This window comes from Rhinatrema bivittatum, chromosome 4 (genome assembly GCF_901001135.1).
Source record: "Rhinatrema bivittatum chromosome 4, aRhiBiv1.1, whole genome shotgun sequence".
NCBI lineage: Eukaryota > Metazoa > Chordata > Amphibia > Gymnophiona > Rhinatrematidae > Rhinatrema > Rhinatrema bivittatum.
Window position 1 is genome coordinate 221,857,929 of NC_042618.1, and position 27,312 is coordinate 221,885,240.

Here is a 27,312-nt window from a genome sequence, read left to right on the forward strand (position 1 = left end):
ATTCACTCCCAATGCAAAAAAAAAAAAGTGCGTCTCTGACGCACATTTAACTGTCATCTATTAATGCTTGCCTGGAGCAGGCGTTAATAGGTGAGCGCATCAAAAAATAAAAGTACAGAAAAGCAGAAAAAAATGCTTTTCTGTACTGCCTCCTACTTAATATCGTTGTGATATTAAGTAGGATGAAAAATAAAAGAAACAAAAAGTAAAAAAAAAAAAAAATAGTCGGACCCATCATGAAAACCAACGCTGAGTTTATCGGCGTCTGTTTTCTACCAGCGGACAGCTGAGTCACGAAAACCAACGCCGATAAACCCGGCGTCAATTTTTGTGATTGTTGTCCGCTGGTAAGGAAAACTGACACCTGGTCTATTGGCGTCGGTTTTCGTGGCTGTCTGCCGGTGAGGAAAACAGACACCAACAAACTCTGCATCGGTTTTTGTGACCGTCTGACGACAGTCACGAAAACCGATTGGGTTCGTGTTAGCAAGGAGGCGCTGAATGTTCAGCACCCGCTTTCTGCGCGTCCTTATTGCATTGGCCCCACACTGTGTATCCTTTGGCCAATGTACTAATGTGCCCTTAAACTTGCAGACATTAGTATGTGTGAAAACAGCACTGTTAACACACTCAAACTAGATGTTTGTACCCCAAGAGTTCTTTTTGTGTGCATGTTTTTACTTTTCCGAAGTTCATGCAAAACCCATGTTAGTGAAGTAATAGTGTGCAAAACACCTCATTACCTATTAGTATGTAAAGTAGATATGGAAATTGCTTCAAAAAATGCTTCTTTATCTTGAGAAAATTAACTGACCTTCCAGAGGAATAATTAGGGTTTTGCAATAAAGTGCAAATGTTCTTTTCAATCTGGGTTTATTTGCATGTCATTAACATTGCCCATTAGTAAATGCAATAAACATTGGTTTTTGTACATACTCCGACAATGTTAAGCGCTCTTTAATACACTGGCCTTTTGATTTTGTTCTGTTTTTTAAGTTGTTACAGTTCAATTTTGTTTTTCATTGTTTTAATAATTTACAATGTGTCTTTTTATTAGTATGAATAATAGGATTAATCTTTATACCTTGATCTTAATTTACATTTAATTTAATTATAGGCAATAAGTATTTGGTTTCGGTGGAGAGTGGGCTTGCACTTGATAAAGGACTGGAAGTTTTGTCTCTTTATGTTAATATGAAAATAAATAATCTTCCAGCACAAGCTGACATCATTGTAAAAGAATGCAAAGGTATGTATTGCAGCCCTCTCCTCCTATTTTTCATGTTCTAAACAGGCAAGTTTGTCATTGTTAATCATGTTAATATGATGGTCTTCCACTTATTTTGCTGATAGATCAAGCTGCCTGTTAAACTTGGAAAAGAGCATCCTAATATAGGCTGAGCTGGATCTTCTGGGAGGTGTGGGGCTCCAAGAACAGCAGAGCTAGGTTCAGATACAGTTAGTTCAGGTGTTTAAAATCATGTGGTTGTCTGCATTTACAGGTTCAAATAAGAAAAAATATTTTTTGATAGAGTTGTGAGATATCATGTTTATTGGTGAAAGTCTATAAAACATGATAAAACTTAATATCTGTAGGGGGCGCTCTTGAGCCGCGACAAAGATGGCCGCCTAACTTCGAGGCTCTCCCAGATTTCACATTAGATCATCGTCGAATCCACTTTCTTTTTGCTAAACTCAGTCCCTGTCTCTCTATTCTTTCTTGCAAACATGTCGGCTTCCAAATAGGGGAAGATAGAAGCTGCTTTCGCGGCTGCATCAGGCTCAAAACGAGCCAAACAAGACCCACCTACGCTGGAGAAAACCACCGCCTCCAAAAACATGGCATCGGCCGATTTAGTTCTCCTCGAACTAAAACAGCTCAAAGATATGATTCAACACAATATTGATGCCACTACGGCGATTCGGGGGGATTTGCAGTCTATGGCCCTGCAAATCATGAGTTTCCAAACCCGGCTCAAGGACATGAAGCCCCAAACCTCATCCCTGCTCCTATCAACTGCGACAATGCCACGCATTACAAATAACTTGGAGCAGTTGCAACAAGAGATGGAAGACCTCTCTAACCGCAATCGCAGGAATAATTTAAGAATCCTAGGAATACCGGAAGGGGCTGAGGGTTCCAATCCAATTACCTTCCTGACCAACATGATTCCTGCGTGCTTGCAGGTAAAATTTGATCAATCTTTTGAAATTGAACGGGCACACCGAATTCCATCTAGGCCTCTCTATGCAACTCTAAGTTCCCGCGTCCTCTGATTTTTAAACTATTGCGCTATCCCCAGGTCCTTGCTATTTTGACGGCAGTGAAAAATAAGTCACCCATACAATTGCAGGGAAATACCGTCCTCTTTGTTCTGGACTTCGCCAAAGCTACGGCGGCCAAGAGGAAGGCTTCCCTCACCCTTTGACCTAAATTGCGGGCCATGGGGGCCCAATTTGACCTTTTGTATCCAGCGCAGATGAAGATCTCCTACAAAACTAATACACAGGTTTTTCATCAGCCCGCGAAGCTCGATGAGTTTCTGCAATCTGTGGAGGTATCCACTGAAATGATTAGCTGAGTATCCTGTGTTGGGGGCTAGATATCGCTCCGTGTATTCTACTATCGGAGAGGCGACTTTTTTTTGCACCTAATGGTCGCCCCATCCTCGAGCGGCTGCTCTAATCGTGAGACACTGCCCCCTCCACTCCTTTGGGACTATCTGTAAGGTTACTCAGATATCTTTTCAATTTTTCAACCTCCTGCTAGCAATCGTGGGTTCCAATATATTCTTTGATATGACTCTGGCGCCTGCCTTGGAGCGCAGCAGGTGCCAGAGTCCATCAAGAGGCTCTTTTAATTTTCAGTGCCTCAATGGCTTTTTTTCATTTATCACTCAACCTTACTTAGCCTCTATGTGGGTTATATTTTATTTTTTCAGTTTTTTTTTATCCCTTTTTTTTTTCTATGGCCAATCTGGCCCATTGATGCTTTTATTATCATGTACACCATGGTTCTTGGTCACTATAGCGTTGCTACTCTGAATGGCATACCAATTCCTTATTTCTACCTGACAACATGGCATCTACAATCACATCTATCACGACCACCTCACTGAATGTTGGTGGTTTCTCACACCCAATCAAGAGGAAAAAAATCCTGACATATCTGCATTCTCTCCATACTGATATCGCATTCCTTCAGGAGACCCACCTCACCGCTCCTGAATCGTCTAAATTAAAGAAACACTGGGTGGACGCATCCCTTTATAGTCCAGCGATATGGAAAAAGAGGAGTTGCCATCTTACTACAAAAACGTTTGGACGCACAAGTTATTCATCAAGCAGCGGATAACCACCGACACTGGATATTGGCTCAGGTCACCATAGCTCAACAGTTTTACACTCTTCTCAATATTTATGCACCAAATGCAGATGATCCTGATTTTTTTCAGTCAGTCTTCACTCAATTGTTGATTTTGCCGCCCTCTCCCTACATCATAGGAGGAGATTTCAATCAGCCCCTCGATCCATTTCTGGATAAAAAAAACCACAGTGCAACCAGTTATTTCTAAGTCATGCAAGATGTTACAACATTTGATTGATTCACTTGGCCTATCAGATTCCTGGCATCTTTTCCACCCAACAGACAAAGACTTCACATTTTACTCATTTCCTCACTCTTCATACTCTCGGATTGATTACTTTCTCATTTTACGTTCCTTAACTTCTGCGATCCGTGAGGCTACCATTTGCCCTATCATCATTTCAGACCACGCTGCTGTTACTCTTCAAATTGGACTACGCTCTCCTATATCATTTGACCATCAATGGCGCTTCAATCCTTCTCTCTTATCAGAGCAAACGTTCACTGAAACCATTAATAGTAGGTTTAAGGAATACTTACAAATCAACTCTTCCTCAGAAATTACTCCCATCGCTCTTTGGAAAGCTTTCAAAGCTACAATATGTGGCGAGATCATCTGATATACTATTCACTCTCTGCAGTCTCAGAAAGCCATCTTACAGAACCTACAAAATGAAGTTTCAGTCTTGGAACAAGCACATATTACTTCCCCTACAAATTCCTCCTTGACTTCACTTCTAAAAGCACACTACCTCTATAATCAAAAACTCAGCTCGCAAGTCCAACTTGGCATTTCCCGAACCAAAGCTCTCTATTACACTGAAAGCAATAAATGTGGGTGCCTGTTGGCTAATTATCTGAAAAAGAAAGTGGAGAAGAAACAGATCGCCTCTGTGCGTTCTTCTACATCCAAGCCCTTAACTACAGACACTGACATACTGAAGACTTTCCAGGACGTCTACAATACTCTTTACCAATCTGAGTCATCCTCCCCCCAAGAAGACATCCAACAGTTCTTATCTTCTCTTTCTCACCCTTCGTTAACATCCCCTCAAGCTGCAACTTTGGACTCTCCTATCACTAAGGAAGAGATTGCTTCTGCCATTGCATCTTTGTCTGGAGGGAAGGCTCCCGTCCCTGATGGTTTTCCCACCGACTTTTACCAAGCCTTTAAAGAGATCTTAACCCCCCACTTACATATTTTTCCTCTCTACTTGCTCACTCTGACTCCATTTTTTGTTTTACCGATGCTTGTATTGTGTGTGCTACCAAAGCCAGGGCGTGACGTCACTGAAATATCTAATTACAGACCCATATCTCTTTTGAAAACAGATTATAAAATTTTTGCAAAAATCCTGGCTACCAGGCTTTCCGTTCAATGACTACCCTTATTCACCCAGATCAATCAGGGTTCATTAAAAACCGTTTGATCTCTAATACACTAGCCTTTTTCTGCAAGTCCAGGATTTTGCTTCCACTCTTTCAATTCCTGCGGTAGCCGTTTCCCTGGACGCGGAAAAGGCTTTTGAGTGGAATGGCCTTTTTTTGCTCTCGTCTCTCCAATAGTTTGGCTTTGGATCAACCTTTCTATCCTGGGTTAAATTGTTGTACTCCTCTCCATCTGCTTACTTATACATTAACAATCGCATGTCCCCACGGTTCCCTTTACAAAGAGGCACTCGTCAAGGGTGCCCTCATTGTCCTCTATTATTCAACCTGGCTTTGGAACCTCTACTTCTCGCAATTAGACTGTCAACTTCTATTAAAGGCATAATTATTGGGAACGACACTTTTAAACTGTCTGCCTATGCTGACAATGTTCTGCTCTTTCTTTTAAATCCTGAGTCTTCCTTACACTCTCTTTTTTCACTCTTATTTCTCAGTATTCTCTGATATCCGGATACAAAGTCAACTGGCATAAAACTGAGATGTTACCTTTAAATGTACTGGGGTCCACTGCAGACACTTCCCGATTTCCCATTACCAAAGTTACTCATGGCCTCAAATATTTAGGTATTAGATTTCATACAGATATTGCATCCACAATTAGCGGCTGTGAAACCTCAATTTTACAGCAGTTACGGGATGCTTCTCTCCAATGGTCTCCCTTACACCTTTCTTGGTGGGGTAGACTAGATACAATCAAGATGGTTCTTGCCTCTAAGATAACGTACATCTTATCCATGATACCTGCCTTCTTTTCCAAAAAATTTTATAAACTCATTGACCGTGTTTTACCCAGATTCCTTTGGAACAAGAAGGCCCCTCACATTGCACTTTCTGAATTGAAACGGGTCTCACAAGAGGGTGGGGTTAACTTCCCTGATTTTTACTCTTACCTTCAGGTGTTTATTCTCTAACAAGGACAAAATTATTTCCCCGCATGCTGCCCTCTTTCGGAACCCCCCAGATGGTTGTCTTTAGAGTTTCATCTACTCCACCCATACCCATCTGATTTTTTACCTGGAGTCCCTTTGCCTCATAAGCAAGCACTAAACCCAATATTGCAGTCGACTCATAGAGCATTTTTGGAATTTGACTCTATCAAGCCTCCTAATCATTGTTCTTGGCGAACCTCCTCGCTTGCTCCTCTTTGGCGTAATCCAATGGTTAAAATAGCGGGGCAACAGGTAAATTGGCCACTATGGCAAACCAAAGGAATTTGGTTTCTTTCTTCAGTTCTTCATGATACACATATCCTTTCCTTTGAACATTTGCGAACCCAATTTGGCTTACCTACTTCTCAGTTTTATGCATGGCTACAATTGTGACATGCTCTCCAAGAACACCCTATGTCAAGCATGATTCACATGTCCTTACCATATTTGATAACGATATATCAGAAGTTTGGCCCTCAAGGCCACTTGGCCTCTCATATTTATAAGCTAATCAAAACAAACTCACCTTTGCATCCTCTTGCTGGCTTATACTCAGTGTGGACAACGGAGTTCTCCCACTCTCTAACTCCTGCAACCTGGTTATACACATGGTGTGTATCCACTCGCATTTCTCTGTCCTCCAGCCTGACTCAGACATCCTTTTTTGTACTCCATAGAGCACTTTGGACTCCCTGGAAGCTACACCGCGCAGGTTTACTCACTCATGCCTGCTGGACATGTAAAACAGATCCTGGCACTCTATCCCATATGCTCTTTCACTGTCTAGTTGTAACTATTTTCTGGAACCAGGTTTGGAAAATTATCTCCGCTGTGCTCCATATTTCCCAACCCATTTCCTACTCAATCATCATTCTTAAAGGAGCAGACGCATCCTTAAACCTCACTGCTCCCCATCGTAAATTGTTAGATTTTTTGCTAACTGTTGCTGTTCACAACATTATGGCCAACTGGAAGCACAGCGGCATGCTTTCCCAACATCTGTGGTGGAACTCTGTCTATTTAGCGAATATGAGCAAACAATGGCTATTAAATACCATCGGATGGCAAATTGGAGCAGGGTGTGGAAGCCACTCAACGGCTACATAGTCTCACTGCCTTAAGGGAACGGTAGGCGACTATTGTGTATTTCTGTGTATCTCTGGAATCAATGTACCTTGGCCTTTTCTCTTTCCTTTCTTTCTCTTGTAACGTCCTCTTTTTTTTTCTTTCCCTCCTTTCGCTTTTCTTCTTCTGCCCTCTACTTTCTACTCTTTGTGTTTTTACATTAACAACAAGTATTTTTTGTGACCAGAGATTGATAACTTGGATTGTTTGGTTTTTCTGTACGGTCGCTTATGTTCTGTTCAAAAGTTTATTCTTCTGTAATTCAATAAAAATATTTCAAACAAAACCTTAATATCTGTAAAGCTGAATTTAGCAAAAGATTCTTGACCTTCTAGCTTGGTCATTCCCCAGATTTTGAGGTTCATGGAGAAAGTCTTCATTCCATAATAGGGCTCTGATTCCATCTGTTGGCTTCAGATAGCTGATAATGGTAAAGGATGTTTTTAGAAGTCTCTTTCTGGTCTAACATGCCTCTTCTCCTTAGGTTAGTTAGAAAGGAGGAGCCTGGAACTTGCCATGAAACTCGAGTCATCTCCAGTAGACATTCAGTAATGAAGTTAGCAGGATTTAAAAAATCCCCATAGAAATTAATAATGCCCTTAATTGTTTGTGTTCATGTGTGAGAGAGAGCCATTTCCGGTTTCAAAGCTGAACAATTAAAGTGCAAACATTTCTTTTGCCATGACTTTAGAATGCCAACTCAGAGTTACAACTGCTAGCAGACCTTCAGGCCGATGCAATATTATGCGCTCAGATCAGTGCGCCACTTACCATGTGGTTGAATGCGCTAGACTTGCGCCCGATGCAAAATGGGGATTAGCATGTCCAAAATGCGCATCCAATCAGGCGCGTAGCTAATAGTTCTCATCACATGCAAATTCCATGTAGATGAGGCTATTAGCTATTACCCTGCAAAGCCAAAAATTGTTGTGCAGCCAAGGCACCCATTTTAATGCAGCAAATTTAACGCCTGCCCGGGTGCAGGCATTAAAGCATGCCATGCTCCAAGGGCTCATGGAAAAAACCCAAAAAAAATCCTACTTTCTGGGGTTCCTCATATTAGTATCATCACGATTCAGTAGGAGGATCCACAGAAAGCAGCATCCCCAAGTTCTGGCCTGATTGAAAGAGTGAATAAATTAATATTAAGTATCAGGCACTTATTAATTTATTCACTTTCTCACTTACTGCTGATTGGTCCATTCACCTTCACATGTCAGTGAAGGGACCAATCTCCTTTCAGAAGGCTGTCCTGAAAGGGGATTGGTCCTTTCACTGACAAGTGTCAGTGAAAAGGACCAATCGGGAATAGCCCTGTCAAGGAGGTGGGAAGAGAGCTCTGGCCAGGCTGTTATTGACGTACAGTCACTCTCCTGGGTGTCCGATGTACAAATTATCCATTGCATATCCCTTTTATTGCGGCAGCTCATTTGTGCATTTACGGGCGCTTGTGGGAGCGATCAGGTGGATGCACAGTTGTGCGCTTACCTGAGCAGTACATTGGGTGCCCATGTCGAGCATAGCTGGGTGCGCAGTTATCAGACGCCTGTTGGGCGTACTGACAACTCTATGGCGCTGATAGCAAGAAGCCTAAGCGTCTTACCTTTGCGCTGCTTGCCATATTCGGACATTCAGCCTGGCGATCCCTCTAACTTATTTCAACAGTTTTATGGAAAATTGTCTCAGTCTGATTTTGCTAAGCCTTGTCCTTGCCAGCATGATATGGGAATTAAAAAAAAAACTGCCAGAGGTTTAGCCTGAATTAGGGCTCTTCTAACTGATTTGTCAGTGAGCGAAGGTAGTTCAGTGGGTACAGGACCGACATCCCCTGGGTTTGGCATGGATCCAGGTGCAGTTGATGGCCCCAGCCATTCTTAACAGTTTAAGATCACAGGCTGTGGATTCCCGCATGCCTGGTGCTGCGGTTAAGCGTCTTGAGTATGTCTAGACCTGCTGCGAGACATGCCGATAGGGATCTGGATGGAACAGATGATGAAGCCAATTCTTATTCCCTGGAGGATGGGAAAATTCCTCCGGGATTGGAGCCATATGGGACTATGTTGTTTCTGTCATAGAGTTGAGTTACCAGTTCTGATTTCTTAGCATTCAGATAGGTGGATCCACAGTCAGTGGGTTATGCACCTCTGCCAGCAGATGGAGACTGAGCAAAGCTGACATCATGGTATATATACCCCTGCACTGACATCATCCCTTCAGTATTCACCATCTCCAGCAGATGGTGGACATGCATCTCCCTACTGGGGATTGCTTAAAAAAAAGAAAGAGAGAAAAGAGGAAGCAGCCCAGACAGCGCACAGGCTTGGGTAGCAGTGCCCCTCGTGCCTCTCAATGAAAGTGTGCTGACCCACCCAGGAACAGGAGATGGGGGGGGGGGGGTCACCTATCTCTCTCTTTTATAGGAGGTGAGTAGAGATCACATCAGACCAGTGGGTTCTGGAGGTGATAAGAGTTGGCTGTGCTCTGGAGTCTCTCTGTGTTCCATGGGACGTTTTCATGGTATCTCCCTTCTACTGTCCGCAGAAGAGAGAGGCGGTGGACTATTCGTTGTCAAGGCTCCTCGGCTTGCAACTGTTGTTCCAGTGCCCAGGTAACAAGAAAATGTGGGCTGATATTCCATTTAGTTCATTGTGCCCAAGAAGGAGGATTTCTTTGCCCCATCCTAGATCTCAAGGGAGTCAACTGTCATTTGCAGGTGACTCGTTTTCGCATGGAAGCCTTATGCTCAGTGATAATGGCAGTATGGCCAAGGGAGTTTCTCACATCTTTGGATTTGTTAGAGGTATACCTTTATATTCCTAGCTGTCTGGCGCATCAACAATTTCTGCGTTTCACTGTTTTGGGGTGACATCAGTTTCAAGCGCTGCCTTTTCGATTGGCCACAGCACCCATATCCTTCCAATTTTATGGTGATGGTAGCAACAGTGTTTAAAAAGGATGCCATTCTGGTCTACCACTATTGAGAAGATTGGCTGATTCAGGCCAAGAGTCTGGAAGAGAGCATTCAGGTCTCTCACAAGGTGATCTTCTTGCTTCAGGAACTCGATTTGGGTGGTGAACTTGGCCAAAAGCAATCTACAGCCATCACAGACACTGGAGTATCTTGGGGTTCGATTCAACTCAAAGCAAGGCAGGGTATTTCTGCTGGAGGGCCGCTCTGAGAAGCTGATGGCACAGGTGCAACTATTGACAGAAACAATACGCCCGACGGTGTGGTCCTATCTACAGGTGCTCTGGTAGATGGCGGCCACCCTAGAGGTGATTCCTTGGGCAAGGGCGCATATGCCCTGGTCAGACATCGCGACGACAATGGCTTACATCAATCACCAGGAAGAGGCACCAAGAGCCAGCAAGTGTTGCAGAAAATAGCCCAACTCATGGAATGAGTAGAAGTACATTTTCAGATCTCAGCCTCACGCATTGCAGGAAAAGAAAATGTAAGAGCAGACTTTTTCAGCAGACATGGTGGACCACTGGGGCGTTCCATTTCTAAACTTGCTAGCAACATTAAACAATGCAAAGGTTCCTCGCTTCTTCAGTCGCAAGAGAGATCTTAAGTCCTTGGGCATCGATGCCCTCATGCAGTAGTGACTAGAAGTCAAGCTTCTATATGCCTTTTCGCCGTGGCCCATGTTGGGTAGAATGATTCAGAGATGGTGCTTCTGGTGGCACCAGATTGGACCAGGAGGCTGTGGTATGCAGATTTATGGAAGGCTCTTGGTGGACTCTCTTATCTGATTCAGGTTCATAGGAAACTCCTACGACAGGTGGCTCTTCTTCATTATGATCCAACTCTATTTTATTTTACAGTATTGCCCTTCAGAAGGCTCGGTTGCTGAAGCGTGAATATTCCATGGCTGCGGTTGCCACCTTGATACAGGCAAGGTGGCAACCCCAGCCATGTCTCTACTTCCTTAACCTATGGGCAGGTTTGGTGAGTGTTTGAGGTGATGAAGATAAAAACCAGTGAAAGAATTCAAAATGACATGGGATAAACACTATGGATCCCTAAAGGCTAGAGGATTGAAATGAAGAAAAGAGAGCATGGTGGTAACTTGCTGGTGCAGCAGTTTCTACTCTTAACCAATAAGCCTTCATACTGTTGATGCAACTCCATCATTGCTCTCTGCTTCAATGGCAGGGGGAACAGGGGAATTGGATTCAGACTGCAACCAACAAGGACCCTAACTTTTATGGTCTGGGGAAACAAGCATGGGGGTATCTTGCTGATGTATCCAAATATTCAGCCATGACTACCTCCTTAATCCAGTGGGCTATTGTAGCCCGTGATGCCAGCTCACCTTGTTTACTCCCACCCTGGAGTATAAACAGCCGGTCTGTCTGACTGAGAGGTTTAGAGCCTCCAATTATCTCAAGATATACCTCTTGACATCCAGGGACCGTAAAAGGCGATAATCATCCACGTCTTTCCCTGTCCAGAGTCGGCAGGGGGGAATTGATTCAATGAAGAAAAGAGTGCATGGGGGTAACTTGCTGCTGTGGCGGTTACTACCCTTAACCAATAAGCCTTCATACTGTTGATGCAACTCCACCATTGCTCTCTGCTTCAATGGCAAGAGATATCGGGGAATTGGACTCAAGACAGCAATAAACAAGGGCCTTGACTTTTACAGTCTGAGAAACTGATAAGTATGGGTCTGACCTGTATGGCATAGCGGGTGCTGCCGTGGGCTTTCAGGGCAGACTGGATGGATTGTGTGTTCTTTATCTGCCATCATTTCTATGTTTCTATGTTTTAGTGTGAGGACTTTTTGCAGAATGGACTGAATAATTCATTGAAGATACAGGTAGTGGCTCTTGCGTGTTTCCAAGGTCAGGTGGATGGTGGACCCTTGTCGGCTCATCCAGATGTGACCCGTTTCTTAAAAGGGGTGAGGCACTTCGTCCTCCCTTGTGGTTACCGGTGCCCTTATGGAGTCTTAATCTGGTTTTGGAATTTTTGGCAGGTCCTACCTTTTCAACCACTGTGTAGTCTCTCCTTGAGGATACTTATCTTGAAAACTATGTTTCTTGTGGCACTTGTTCTGCACATAGCGTCTCCAAACCTCAGGCCTTGTCTTGCAGGGAACCATTTCTGTGAGTGACTGCGGGGATGATTCAGCTGCGTACTGTTCTGTCTTGTGCCAAAGATGATCTTGGATTTTCACTTGAATCAATCCGTTTCCCTGCTGACTCTGGACAGGGAAAGACATGGATGATTATCGCCTGTTACGGTCCCTGGATGTCAAGAGGTATATCTTGAGATATTTGGAGGCTCTAAAACTCTCAGTCAGACAGACCAGCTGTTTATTCTCCACGGCGGGAGTAAACAAGGTGAGCTGGCATTACAGGCTACAATAGCCCACTGGATTAAGGAGGTAGTAATGGCTGAATATTTGGATACTGAGCAGTTGTTGCCTAGTCAGATTAGGACTCATTCCACTAGGGCTCAGGCAGTGTCATGGACAGAGATTAGATTGTAATCTCCTGTCAAGATTGGCTGAGATGCAACGTGGTCCTCCAACACACCTTTTCCAGGCATTACTGCCTGGATGTGCAGGCCCAGGAGGATGCAGCCTTCACTCATGTGGTGTTGGCTGGACCATGGGCAGCCTCCCGCCCTGTTAAGGAGTAGCTTTGATACATCCCACTGATGTGGATTAATCTCTCTAAATGCTAAGAGAGAAGAAATTACTACTTACCTGATAATTTCCTTTTCTTTAATGAAGACAGATTAATCCACCTTCCCACCCTTGGCTGCTGAATGGTGGTGATATTGTCCTGAGTGGCTGCGTTTCTAGGGGTTACTGGTAAGTGTCGGATCCAGTCCCTAGATTAGTGATGTTGCACTCCTTGTTCGAATTCAGGGTTTTCCTGTTAACTGAGAGCTTGAATGTTTGTATATTAATAGTTCATGTATTGTTTAGTTGTTCACAGTTGACTTTTGCAGAGAGTACTGGCAGGCTGATGTCAGTACAGAGGTACATGTACCGTGACGTCAGCTATGCTTCATCTCCATTTGCTGGTAGAGGTGCATAACCCACTGGTGTGGATTAACCTGTCTTCATTAAAGTAAAGGAAATTATCAGCTAAGTAGTAATTTCTCCTTGAACAGCTGAATTTAGGATAAATTGTGGTGGGGAGAGATGGCTCACTGGGAGACTTGTGAAGAGCAGGTTGCAATAGTCTAAGCGGGAGGAGACGAGGGAGAGTTCTGGTAGTGTGTGCAAAAAGAAAAGGATGAATTTTTCTGATGTTATAGAGAAGGAAATAGCATGTTAGCAGAGTTTTGCCTTCTGAAAATCCAAACCATACTATATCAACTGGCTCACCTTTATCCATGTATTTATTTACACCTTCAAAAAAAAAATCTAGTAACTTCATGAAGTATCCCCAGTTTTTTTTATTGTACTCCACTTTGGGTGATCTTTTTGATCAGCAATGCAGTTTATAAATGTTGTTAAATAAATAAACTGATTTGTATTTACTAGTTCCACTCCACTCATGATTTTATAAACCTCTGTCATAATCTCCCCTCAGGTCTCTTCTCCAAACTGAAGAGCCTTAACCTCTTTAGCCTTTCCTCATAAGGGAACTGTTCCATTTCCTTTATTATTTTGGTCACTCTTTTCTCAACCTTTTCCAGTTCTGCTGTATCTCTTTTGAGATCCTGCAACCAGAATTGCACACAGTACTCTAGATGTGGTCATACCATGGAGTGATTCAGAGGTGGTATGATGTTCTCCATTTTATTTTCCATTCCTTTCCTAATAATTCCTAGCATTCTGTTTGCATTTTTGACCACTGCTGCACACTGAGCCAAGGATTTCAACATTTTTTCTGTGATGATGCCTAGATCCTTTTCCTGGGGGTGACTCCCAGTATGGAACCTAAAACCACGTAACTACAGTTTGAATTACTTTTCCTACATCATCTACTCTCTCCCAGGGCTGAATTAAGTGCCCTGCTGGGCAGCTGCACAAGGCATCTGCTTTTTGGGGCTCATGGCTGCAGGTCCTCATCTGGGGCTATGAGACAAGCTGCTGCCCAGGCTCTGTATTGCAGGCCCAGTGGGGATCAGAGTCCCTCTGCCTGTAGGGGGAACTGCAGCTCCAGCAGGAATAATGCTGGCCTGGGCTGGCAGTGAGAAACCTTAAGGACTCTTGTTCTTTACTATGATTTAAATGAAAATACTGAATTATACTGAAATGCAGTATGAGAATTTACAAAAATGTTATTTTGACATGCAGAATTTTGTGGAATTTACAGATTTTTTAAGCAGAATTTTTAATTTTGTAGCCCGGAATTCACCCAGCAGTATATGATAGAAGTTTGAGTGGAGTGGAATGGTTTAAATAGGGAATATTTATTTACCCTTTCAAATACTAAAATAAAAGGACATGCTAAGAAATTAACAACCAGCAGATTTAAAACAAATCGTAGAAATTTCTTTCTTTTAGTGCTGTGGAATCTGTTTCCAGAGGGATATGGTCAAGGCGACTAGCATAGCAAGGTTTAAAATAGGTTTGGACAAGTATCTGGAGGAAAAGTCTATTATTATTAGGCAGGTACACTTGGTAAAGCCACTGCTTACCCCTGGCAGTGAGCAACCAGAAATAGATCTACTTTGGGGATGTGCTCAGTACTTGTAACCAAACTGACCAGTGTTAGACAGAGCATGTTGGGCTAAATGGACCTTGATTGATACAACATGGCATTGGGCTCTATGGATCTTGATCTGATCCAACATGGCATTTCTTACGTTATGAGGGATGTTGTCAAAAAGTGAGAAAATGTTATTGGGATCTCACAAATGCTCAGAGCACAGAGCTCCCTTCTCATGTCCTCTCATTGACAGTGGAGTATGGAAATGGAGAGTTTACACTACTCCCATGGTCCTTGTTTACTTAAGTTAGGAAAAGCTGAGGCTGAGAATTAAAGGCTTTTGGCTCCCCCTTTACCAGTAATGTTTTGAATTCACTTATTTTTGTTACAGAGGTGTGAAAATGGTAACTTTTTTGACTTCTGTTTTTTCAGGTTCTCCTCTTGTAGTGTCTTTGATCGGTGCATTGTTACGAGATTTTCCACATCGTTGGGATTACTATGTTAAACAACTTCAAAATAAACAGTTCAAAAGAATAAGGAAGTCATCGTCTTATGATTATGAAGCACTTGATGAAGCCATGTCTATAAGTGTTGAAATGTTGGATGACTACCTGAGGGACTATTACAAAGATCTTTCTATTCTTGGAAAGGATGTTAAAGTGCCAACTAAGGTAACCAAGCAATAGCTAGATCCATCCAGTTGTGTTCTTAGAGTTTGTCAGGAGTCCAGAAAGGAGCAAGGAAGAAAGAGGATATGGAGGAAAACAGTGGAGATAAGTGTTCAGACAGAGAAAGTAGAAAAATGTCTTTGAGCTAAATTTAGAGCTACTCCTGTCTCATCTTTCCAAGATAAAATGAGTATCAACTGTAATTGGATGGTAGTTGTGCAGTATTTTGCATAAGAATGCTATATAAGCATGCATATCTTATATTAAGAAAATGAGACGTAGTGCCTGAAATTCATATTTGAGTATATTTCAATGGTGGTGTCTCCAAATGGTTTTATTTTGCATATATTCTGATGGGTCGCAACCTCAGTTATAAGTCAAGGCATGTTGGAGATAATCTCTCAGATTAACTATTAAGGTTCTTCTTAATACTTGCATTATGCCAAAGAAGGCTTCCTTGTGGAATTCATAGGCTGTAATATATACAGGCAGTAGAACAACAATCAAAACAAGCAAAGCATGACTTACGACTCAAACCCTCAATCTAGATAAGCAAGTATGAGTACCATAAATGGTGTTTTCCATAGATAGCATGATGAATTAGCCATGCTGAGTGGGTGACATCATCTGGCAGCTCGAGGCGGAGCTGTCTTTCAAGGCTTATAGAGCTTTTAGATCTACTGAGCATGCATGGTTGTTCCCGCACAAATGAGTGATCCAGAAATCTCCTCAGTCCATATCAAAGCAAAGAATCATGAGATAGGAGGCAGTGTCCTTTTGTGGATTGCAAATTGGTTAAAAGACAGGAAACAGAGAGTAGGATTAAATGGTTAGTTTTCTCATTAGAAAAAGGTAAACAGTGGAGTAACTCAGGGATCTGTACTTGGACCAATGCTTTTTAATATATTTATAAATGATCTGGAAAGGGGTATGACGAGTGAGGTGCTCAAATTTGTTGACACTAAATTATTCAGAGTAGTAAAATCACAAGCTGATTGTGATAAATTGCAAGAGGTCCTTACAAGACTGGAATACTGGGCGTCCAAATGGCAGATGAAATTTAATGTGGACAAGTGCAAGGTGATGCATATAGGGAAAAATAACCCTTGTTGTAATTACATGGTGTTAGGTTTCATTTATTTATTTATTTATTTATTTAAGGTCTCTTTTATACCGACATCCGTTGACACATCGCATCGGTTTACAAAAAACAAAAACATTTGGGCAGAGCCCTTACATATAACAGCGGAACAGGATTAACTTTTGGGCGGGGCCCTTACATATAACCAATAGAGTACATTAAACAGGGGGGTGAAAACTAGATATAAATATAACTCAATATGAGTAAAAAACTATATACACAGATAGGAGAGTTCAAAATACAAAAAACAGCAGGCAAATTCTTAGTCTTAAATCGAAAGCATTCATGGTCATAGCTCGAAGATTATATTATAGAGGAATTCTCTAGAGGGGAAATTCTAAGTGGTGGGGGGGGATATGGAGTAGGCTTGCTGGAAAAGCCAGGTTTTCAGTTTTTTTTTGAATTTGGGTGTATGTGTCTCTAGGCGTATATCATGGGGTAGGGAGTTCCATAAGGTGGGGCTGGCGAGGGAGAAAGCTCTGCTAATAGTAGAGGAGAGTTTGAAGGTTTTAATGGGTTGGGCACGAAGGGTCCCTTGAAGGGCTGTGCGGGTGGGTCTGTTGGAGGTGCGGGGGAGGAGGGGGGGGTTGATCCAGTTGAAGTTGGAGTTTACCAGACTTTTATGAATGATGGATAGTGCTTTATAAAGAATTCGTGAATTTATTGGGAGCCAATGTAGTTCTATGAGTGTGGGGGTAATATGGTCTCTTTTTCTTGTGTTTGATAGAGTCCTAGCGGCGGCGTTTTGCAAAAGTTGTAAAGGCTTGGTATGTATTGCAGGGATGCCGAGGAAGAGAGCGTTACAATAGTCTATTTTAGACAAAATGATAGACTGGAGAACAGTGCGGAAGTCGGAGAAATGAAGCAGGGGTCTGAGTTTTTTTATTGTTTGGAGCTTAAAGTAGCATTCCTTTAGGATGGATTTAATGAATGGTTTAAAGGTGAGATGATTGTCAATAAGGACACCTAGGTTGCGAGTGTGCGGGGGGAAAGTGGTCGATGAGTATGCAAAAGGAATGTCTGGGAGCGGATGCCTGTTAGATATGATTAAAAGTTCAGTTTTGTTGGGATTTAGAGCTAGCTGCATGTCATTGAGGAGTTGGTTGATAGAGGAGAGACAGGATTCCCAGTTCTGTAGCGCAGTTTGTAGAGAGTCAGAGAATGGGAAAATGAGTTGCACATCGTCAGCATATATGAAATGCTTGATGTGAAGGTTAGTGAGGAGCGTGGTAAGGGGAAGCATGTATATATTAAAGAGGGTAGAAGAGAGAGAGGATCCTTGGGGCACACCTTGAGGGAGACTGATAGGGTCAGATTCATTGTTGTCCACTAAAACAGTAAAGAAGCGATTTTGGAGGTACGATTGAATCCAGGAGAGGGCATTGCCAGTAACCCCGATACTCTTCAAGATATTGAGGAGGACATCGTGATTGACTGTATCAAATGCGGCAGAAATGTCAAGCATTGCAATCAGGTAAGAGGATCCTGAGTCGATTCCTCTGATGAGGGTATCATGTAGGGAGAGCAGTAGGGTTTCAGTACTTAAATGCTTCCTGAAACCGTGTTGGGTGGAAGGGAGAATATTGTTCTGTTCTAGGTGATCAGATAGGCGTGAATTAACTAGTTTTTCCAGGACTTTAGCTAGGAGGGGTAGATTGGAGACAGGTCTGTAATTAGATAGGGTGGCAGGGTCAAGATTGGGTTTTTTGAGTAGCGGTTTCACTACTGCTTGCTTGAGAAAATTAGGGACTGTGCCATGCTCTAAGGAACAGTTAAGAATGTTCGATAAAGGTTTGGCGATCACTTTGGGTATAGATCATTTCCTGAGTTACCACCCAGGAAATGATCTAAGCGACATAGTGGAGAATACATTAAAATTGTTGGCTCAGTGTGCCGCAACATTCAAAAAAAGCAAACAGAATGTTAGGTATTATTAGGAAGGGAATGGTGACTAAAACGGAGAATGTCATAATGGTTCTGTATCACTCCATACTGCAGTTTAAGTAGTGTTGCAATTCTTGTCACTGCATCCCAAAAAAAGATATAGTTGCACTGGAGAAAGTACAGAGAAGGGCGACCAAAATGATAAAGGGGATGGAATGACTCCCCTAAGAGGAAAGGCTAAAGATGTTAGGACTGTTGAGCTTGGAGAAGAGATGGTGGAGGGGGGGGGGTTATGATAGAAGTCTATAAGATCATGAAAAGACTTGAACGGGTAAATGAGAATCAGCTATTTCAGATAATACATGGACTGGGTCACTCCATGAAGATAGCAAGTAAAACAAATAAATCAGAGAGAATTGTTTTTCATTCAGCACACAATTAAGCTCTGGAATTCATTGCCAGAGGATGTGGTTAAGGCAGTGAGGCTGGTTTAAAAAAGGTTTGGATAAATTCCTGGAGAAGTCCATAAATTGCTATTGTCAGGTTGACTTAGGGAATAGCCACTGCTTATTACCAGCTTTAGTAGCCTGGGATCTATTTAGTGTTTGGTTACTTGCTAGGTACTTGCCAGGAACTTGTAACCTGGATTGGCCACTATTGGGAACAAAATGTTGGGCTTGTTGAACCCTTGGTCTGACCCAGTATGGCAACTTCTTAAGTTCTTAGGTAGGCAGGTGGGAATGCATGGTTAATTTTATCCTATCTGCGGAAAACACTATTTGTAGTAAGCAAACTTGCTTTTCTTCATCGATAAGCAGGCTGAATTAGCCACGCTGAGTGGGGTTGCCGCCAAGTAGTTTCCCGAGGTTTTCATTTGTTTGCAACCCAGACTCCTCAATGGACAGCATTCTGTTTTGGTGCTAATTGATGTAACACCACCTGCCCACAGAACTGTCTGCATTTGCAATAGTGCAACGTGAAGGTGTGGACCAATAACCAGGTAGCTGGGATCTCTTCGATGGGTACATTACACAAATGTGCTGTGGAGGTCGCTGTTGCATGTACCTGATGCGCTTTTATTGGATGAGTCACGGAAAGCAAGTTGGAAGCATAACAGTGTGCTCTGCAAGGTGCAATCCAGTTTGACAGGGTTATCATTGCCACCGGTATTCCTAATCCATTGGGATCGTAGGAAATGAATAGTTGTAGGTTTCTGTGTCCCTGCATTCTGCATTTGTAATAGGCCAAGGCCCTCTTGCAGTCCAAGTTATGGAGGCATTTTTTCCCATTCCTGTTTGTGTGGTTTCAGGAAGAAAGTTAGAAGAGTGATGCCTTAGTTTATGTGGAAAGCTGATAGCACTTTCGGTAGGCATTTTGAGTGTGTTCGTAGGACCACCTTGTTGTTGAAAAATTATAAATATGGAGGGAATTAACTATTGCTTGCAGCTCACTTACTATCAGTGCTGATGTAACCACTACCAAGAAGACCTCTTTCCGCGTCAGGAATTTGAGGTTAGCTGTGTCCAAAGGCTCGAATGGGGTCTCCATAAGTGCCATAAGTACCACGTTAATGTCCCAGGGTACAAGCAGCTTCCGCGTGGGGAAACACAGATGCAGGAAGCCCTTTATAAACCAGGAGATTAGCGGGTATATGGAGATCGGTGATTGTTTTCTTGCTGAGAAGCTGCTATGGCACTAATATGCACTCAAATTGAAGAGTTTGCAGGTGATGGGATTAATGGAATGTTCCTTGCACCATTGGTATAACTGTTCCACCTGAAAGCATAATTGTGTGTGGCATGCAAGTTTATAGTGACCCCATTATTGCTGTATGTCACTGGCACTGTTCAAATCTGAACGTACCACAAACTCTCTAACATTTTTGACCCTGGTATATGCAACAATAGGTAGTTCAACAAAAACAGAGTGCAAGGATAAATCATGCCATTATCTTTTAATAGGTCTGTGTCCTTTTAGGAGAAGATCAACACAGCCAGTTTTGAGCGCACAGATTTTTGTGCAAGATTATTGTGGAAACAGTTGCCATCAAGAGGTGCAATGGTCACATCTAACCACCAGGTCTCAAACTCTGAAACATCTGCGGTGATTAATTTTAGCTGGAGTTGATATTTCTTCCACCCAGGAGAATCTTTTTAAGGGTTATTATTTGTTCAATAGTTAGACATTCGGGCTTCACAAATGTTTTTTGTTTTTTTTTCTCTGATCAAAAAAGTTTCAAACAGACATGTCTATAGTTAAAAGGCCTAAGTGGGTTCCTCCTAGTATAATGGATCCTTGTATTTCTACTTTTTGGGATTTACTTTTGAAGAATTTAGAGAAAATAGAGCACTCTAAATGTAGGACCCAAATTAATTTGACTGCCCCACGGCAATGTGCTTTACAAGAGCTTCGCTGTGATTCCCATATAGTGATAAAACCTGCGGAGTGAAGTAGTGGTTTTAAATAAAGACAAATATGTGGACGAGTTCCATCAGCAATTGTCCAACACACATTATTATTTGAGATTTAGATCAAGATCCAGCATTACCGATTCAATCATAAATTAAGGAGACTTTAAGTTGGGCAATTACGGTAAATCTGTTTTTTTAACTCATAAAGAAAAACAATTTTTGCATGTAGAATACCCACTTGTTCGTGTATTACATGGCATTCCAAAGATTCATAAGTCATTTATAGCGCCACAATGCTGCCTGCTAGTGACAGGTAGGGGTTCGTTACTTGAGCCTTTAGCAATTTTTAGGCCAGATTCATTAAGGCTTTCCTCCCATTTTGTATCTATGGGAAAATCCCTTAGTGAATCAGGTACTTTGTGAACAAATGTTTGTTACTGGTAATAACACACATACAATCAGACATTCAAGATACCGGTACTTCTCATATGCTGAGATTGCTAAACCAATTGCAAGGGAGTACTGTATGTCTGAAATGATATTTGTGATCACAGATGGAAGCTTCTTTTATATACCAGTAGTCCACAAGAATTAGGTCTGGAAGTAGTTACTAGAGCTTTATTGGATTTTCCATAGCCTTCACGCATTCCTATGACTTTTATTTTGGAGCTAGCTTGTTGCATTATGTACATTTTTTTTCCAGTTTCATCAATAGTTTTTATCATCAGATTTTTGGTTTGGCAGTGAGTTCTCCCATAGCCCCGGTTATTACAAATTTCTATATGGCAATGTTGAGGAAAAATGGATTTATTTGTCAGTTTGGAGGGCCCACATATTAATGTGGAGAAGATATATTGATATTTTTTTTTCCTTTGGTCTTTAGTAGTTAAACATGTGCAAGAACTTTTGCTGATTGAATCTAATCTGCAGTTTACTTTGCAACATCCTAGGGAACATATTGTATTTTTAGATATTTGGATTTATAAAAAAAAGGAAATGGTATTTGTATTTCAGTTTCTTGCAAATTGCAGGAACACAATAGTTGAGATTTGGCAGTTGTCATCTCTTGGTCTTAAAATCTGGTTTACCAGTGAACCAGATTTTTCATTTACGGAAGTTAGATTCAGATCTTTCTAATTTTGTAAACAGGCTCAATTATTCACTAATTGATTTTTTTTTGGGGGGGGGGCAATGTGGATATCCCAAATCTATCATTCAAAAAGAGAGCACATTTTGCTGATTGTGTTAGCTATTTACAATACACAACAGCATGTCAGACTACAGACATGGTTTGTGTTCTTCCATATGCTAGCAAAGCCACAGCGGTAGCGAGATCTATTAAAAGACATTGACATATATTATCCTTGTACCTTGTTTTTGTTGAACTACCTATTGTTGCATATACAAGGGGTAAAATGTTAAGATTTTGTGGTACTTTCAGATTTGGGAAGTGCCAATGACATATAGCAGCAACAGGAGCACTATATGTGTGGGCAATGTGATTTTTGCAATCTCTTGATGGCAGGTACAACATGGTAACACCCTGGTATGAATTATGCTGTAACTCAACAATATTATACAGATTCTATCTCGGATCATGTTGTTCGAAGCGATATATAGGACATATTAAACGATCTGTCAAAAAGAATTTGATAGAGCACCATAGTTGTAAGATTCATATTGCCTTGCTCTTCAACATTCATTTACTGATTAGAAACAGACTGTACTTGAACATGTATGTACACCTTGGGAGGTGGAAATCATGAAGTGCTTTTAAATAGAAAAGAGAAATTTTGGAATTTCATTTTAAGGGCAGTCCATCCTGAGGGCTCAACAAAGAGGTTGGCTGATTTATTCTTATTGTGCGTACATTTATCATAGTTCAGTGTCACAACTATATTTATTTATTTATTTTTAATTTTTATATACCGATGTTCCTGTATAGAATAAATAGAATATATAATTCAAATAATGCTGTGTTTTTGTGCAAAAGCGTTCATCGTTCTTGAAAATCTGTGGGAGTGGACGGTTTGAAGTTTCTATGTAAACATAGAAATGACGGCAGAAGAAGACCAAACGGCCCATCCAGTCTGCCTAGCAAGCTTTCACACTTATTTTTCTCATAGTTATCTTTTACTCTGACCACTGAGATCAGGGCCCTTGTTGGTAACTTTATGGTTCTAATTTCCTTCCACCCCCACCATTGATGTAGAGAGCATTGCTGGATCTGCATCAAAGTGAAGTATCAAGTTTAATTGGTTAGGGGTAGTAACCGCCACAATAAGAAAGCTACTCCCATGCTTATTTGTTTACCCAGCTTGTGCAATTCAGTCCTTGTTGGTTGTTGTCTGAATATAAATCCTCTTTTCTTCACCCCCTGCCATTAAAGCAGTGAGCTGTGCTGGATATGTTTTCAAAGTGAAGTATCAGGCTTAATTGATTTGGGGTAGTAACTGCCGCAACAAGCAAGCTACTCCCATGCTTATTTGTTTAACCAGACTATGCAATTCAGTCCTTGTTGGTTGCTGTCTGAATGTAAATCCTCTTATCTTTATTCCCTCCTGCCGTTGAAGCAGAGAGTTCCGCTGGATATGCATTGAAAGTGAAGTATCAGGCTTATTTGGTTTGGGGTAGTAAACACCGCAACAAGCAAGCTATTCCCCCGCTTATTTGTGAATGGCAAATCCTTTTTTCCCACATATGCTCTTGCCGTTGAAGCATAGAGCAATGTTGAAGTCGCATTAACCATGTATGTTTGTTGAATAAGGGTATTAATTACCAGGTAGTATCTGTCATTCACACAAGCCACCCCCATACCTCTTCACTTCATTCACATCCTCTAGACTTTATGGATCTGCTGTGTTTATCCCATGCCCCTTTGAAATCCTTCACAGTTTTAGTCTTCACTTCCTCCGGAAGGGCGTTCCAGGCATCCTCCACCTTCTCCGTGAAGAAATACTTCCTGACATTGGTTCTGAGTCTTCCTTCCTGGAGTTTTAAATTGTGACACCTGGTTCTGCTGATTTTTTTTTTCCAACGGAAAAGGTTTGTTGTTGACTTTGGATCATTAAAACCTTTCAGGTATCTGAAAGTCTGTATCATATCACCCCTGTTCCTCCTTTCCTCCAGGGTATACATATTTAGATTCTTCAGTCTCTCCTCATAAGTCATTCGATGAAGACCATCCACCTTTTTGGTCGCCCTTCTCTGGACTGCCTCCATCCTGTCTCTGTCCCTTCAGAGATACGGTCTCCAGAACTGAGCATAGTACTCTGGTGAGGCCTCATCATCAATAATGGAATGTAAACACGAATCAACCAACCTCAAACCCTCTCTCACTAATTCCTGCTGAATATTTATCATACTATTACCATTCACAACTGTGTCATATTTATTCATTTGATTACCTATGTACCGTTTCATAGTCTTATTTTTTCACTTGCTATTCTAATGTATCAATAGGCTGAAATGTAAATATTGTGCTGTTCAATTTCTCCCCTTCCATCCCAAGTTTATTTTCCTTGTTTTATTGTAACTTTCCCTCTCCCTTTTTCTGATTCACTGTATTTAAAGTTCAAGGTTCTTATTGAAAATATTGTTTTTTACGTTATGCTTTACACTCCTTGTTATTTGTAAACCGGGTTGATGTGATGCCTATCATGAAACTCGGTATAACAAAAACAATAAATAAATAAATAAATAAATCTGTACAAGGGGGATAATCACTTCCCTTTTCTTACTCGATATTCCTCTCTCTATGCAGCCCAGCATTCTTCTGGCTTTAGCTATCGCCTTGTCACATTGTGTCTAACGATCTGAAGTCGGTGAAACAATCATCCCAAGGTCTCTCTCCTGCTCCGTGCACATCAGCCCTTCACTCCCATTGAATACATTTCTTTTGGATTTCCACACCCCATATGCATGACTCTGCACTTCTTGGCATTGAATCTCAGCTGCCATATCTTTGACCACTCTTCCAGCTTCCTTAAATCCCATCTCATTCTCTCCACTCCTTCCGGCATGTCCACTCTGTTGCAGATTTTAGTATCATCTGCAAATAGACAAACCTTACCTTCTGTCCCGTCCGCGATGTCGCTCACATAGATATTGAACAGGACCGGTCCCAACACCGACCCTTGCGGCACTCCGCTCATCACTGCTCTCTCTTCCGAGTAAGTTCCATTTACCATCACACATTGTCTTCTGTCCTTCAACCAGTTTGCTATCCAGGCCACCACCTTGGCACTCACTCCCAAGCTTCTCATTTTATTCACAAGCCTCCTGTGCAGGACCGTATCAAAAGCTTTGCTAAAATCCAAGTAGATGACATCGAGTGCTCTTCCTCGATCCAATTCCTTAGTCACCCAATCAAAAAAGTTGATCAGATTCGTCTGACAGGACCTTCCCTTGGTGAAACCATGATGCCTCTGGTCCAGCAATTCTGCTGCTTGTAGATAGTTCACTATTCTTTCCTTCAGTAGTGACTCCAGTATTTTTCCCACCACCGAGGTGAGGCTAACCGGCCTGTAGTTTCCAGCCTCCTCTCTGCTCCCACTCTTATGAAGAGGGACCACTGCCGCTCTTCTCCAATCACTCGGCACCACTCCCATTTCCAGGGATCTATTGAACAGGTCATGCAGCGGAGCCGCCAGCACATCTCTGAGCTCCCTCAGTATCCTGGGATGAACCTCATCAGGTCCCATGGCTTTGTCCCCTTTCAGTTTTCCTAGCTCTTCCCATACATTCTCTACCGTAAACAGAATTTCATCCATTCCACTGCCCTCCATTTTCTTGTTAACTAGCGACGGTCCTTCTCTGGGGTCGTCTTTAGTGAACACCGGACTGAAGTATTCATTTAATATTTCTGCCATTTCTTCATCGGTTTCTACCAATTGATCCTTTTCACTTTTCAATTTCACTATACCACTTTGGACTTTTCTCCTTTCACTGATATATCTGAAAAATGTTTTGTCACCTCGCTTTACCTCTTTGGCAGTCCTTTCTTCCGCTAGACTTTTGGCTTTCTTGATTTCTTTCTTCATTTCCCTCAGTTTTACCAAATATTCTTCCTTGTGATCTTCCCTTTGGGATCTTTTATATTTCTTAAATGCTGTTTTTATCTTTTATTTTATGAGCCACCTCCTTTGTGAACCAGATAGGTTTCATTCTTTTCTTGCTTTTCTTTACTTTTCTAACATATATATTAGTCGCTTCAGTAATTGCTCCTTTTAGTTTGGCCCACTGTTCCACATCTCTTGTTTTCTCCCAGCCTTCTAGTTCTTCCTCCAGGTACTTCCCCATTTCAACAAAGTCCATGTTTTTGAAACTCAAAACCCAGGTCTTTGTGCGACTTCTCCATATCGAATTGGTGATATGAAACCATACCATTTGATTACACCCATACATTAGAGACATTATCTCCATTAGTGAGCACTAAATCGAGTATAGCTCTCTCCCTCGTAGGCTCCATTACCATTTGTTTGAACAGAGCCCCTTCCAGGGCATCCACTATCTCTCTACTGTTGTTAGATTCTGCAGAAGGGATTCTCCAGTTTACATCCTGCAGATTAAAATTTCCAACAATCACTACTTCTCCCTTCTTACCCATCTTTTGGATGTCTTAACCAGATCTCTGTCTAGTACTTCCATTCGATTTGGAAGCCTGTAAACCACGTCAATAAAAACGGATGCCCCATCATCTTTTTTTAGGACGGCCCATAAAGCTTCTTCTTTGCCCCATCTTCCTTGCAGCTCGGATGCTTGGATATTTTTTTGACATAAAGAGCCACTCCTCCCCCGTTTCTTTCCTCTCTGTCCTTCCTTAATAAGTTATATCCCGGTATGATAGTATCCCAATCATGTGAATCCGTGAACCACATCTCTGTGACAGCAACAATGTCCAAGTCTGCCTCCATCATTAGGGCTTGCAAGTCTGGGATTTTATTGCCCAAACTACGAGCATTGGTCAAGGTTGTACTCTGGACTCTATCTGCAATTGAGTTTGAAAAGACCCTCCCCCTGATTGGCTTACTAAGTTAAACTTTTACTTAGATGGACACAAGAAGCATTAGTGCTTCCTGTCTCCTGGCAGAGCACAGCCCACAAGGATCTGATTGATTGACTCCTGCTGGCTTTATGAGTCTAGCAGCCCTCAAGATGGTTAGAGCAGGATTCTTTCTAGAAATTTTTGTCCTTTACTTTTAAATGAACCCTCTCAGCAAATTTATGCCCCAATATTAATATCTAAACAGAGATTATTAGTGATAGCTGAATCCAAATAAAGAGAGATTTTATCTAAATTAAAGCTAGATTTTTTTTTTCTTGAAACTTAAAGAAACCCAACAGCAAAGTAATACACAATGTCAATATCTAGAAAGAGAGAGAGATTATTATGAAAGCACAGACAGCAATATATTATTCTCAGAAGCCTTCTAAAATAATTATAAATGAATAAAAACAGTTTTTCCTTAACTGGACACTGGAAACAGTTTTTCTCCTGGCAGAGCACAGCCCACAAGGATCTGATTGATTGACTCTTGCTGGCTTTCAGACCGATACAGTAAACTGCGGGGTAGAGCCGGCGAGCACCCGCTCTCCCGACACGCGCCCAGGCAACTCTCCTGAGCGCGCGATTCACTAAGGAAAGGTATGCAAATTAGGACCCGCGGTAAAAAGGAGGCGCTTGGGACACTAGCGTGTCCCTAGCTCCTCCTTT

General features: G+C 41.9%; 1 protein-coding gene across 5 annotated transcripts in view; it reads left to right on the forward strand.

Moving 5' to 3' along the window:
• APAF1 (apoptotic peptidase activating factor 1) overlaps positions 1–27,312 on the forward strand; it is a 223,331-nt gene that overhangs the window by 26,636 nt on the left and 169,383 nt on the right. For all 5 annotated transcript variants that reach the window (XM_029599744.1, XM_029599743.1, XM_029599746.1 and 2 more), the window contains 2 exons: positions 1,118–1,249; positions 14,926–15,164. In XM_029599744.1, coding sequence (XP_029455604.1) covers positions 1,118–1,249; positions 14,926–15,164 — 371 coding nt within the window. The remainder of the gene's footprint in view (positions 1–1,117; positions 1,250–14,925; positions 15,165–27,312) is intronic.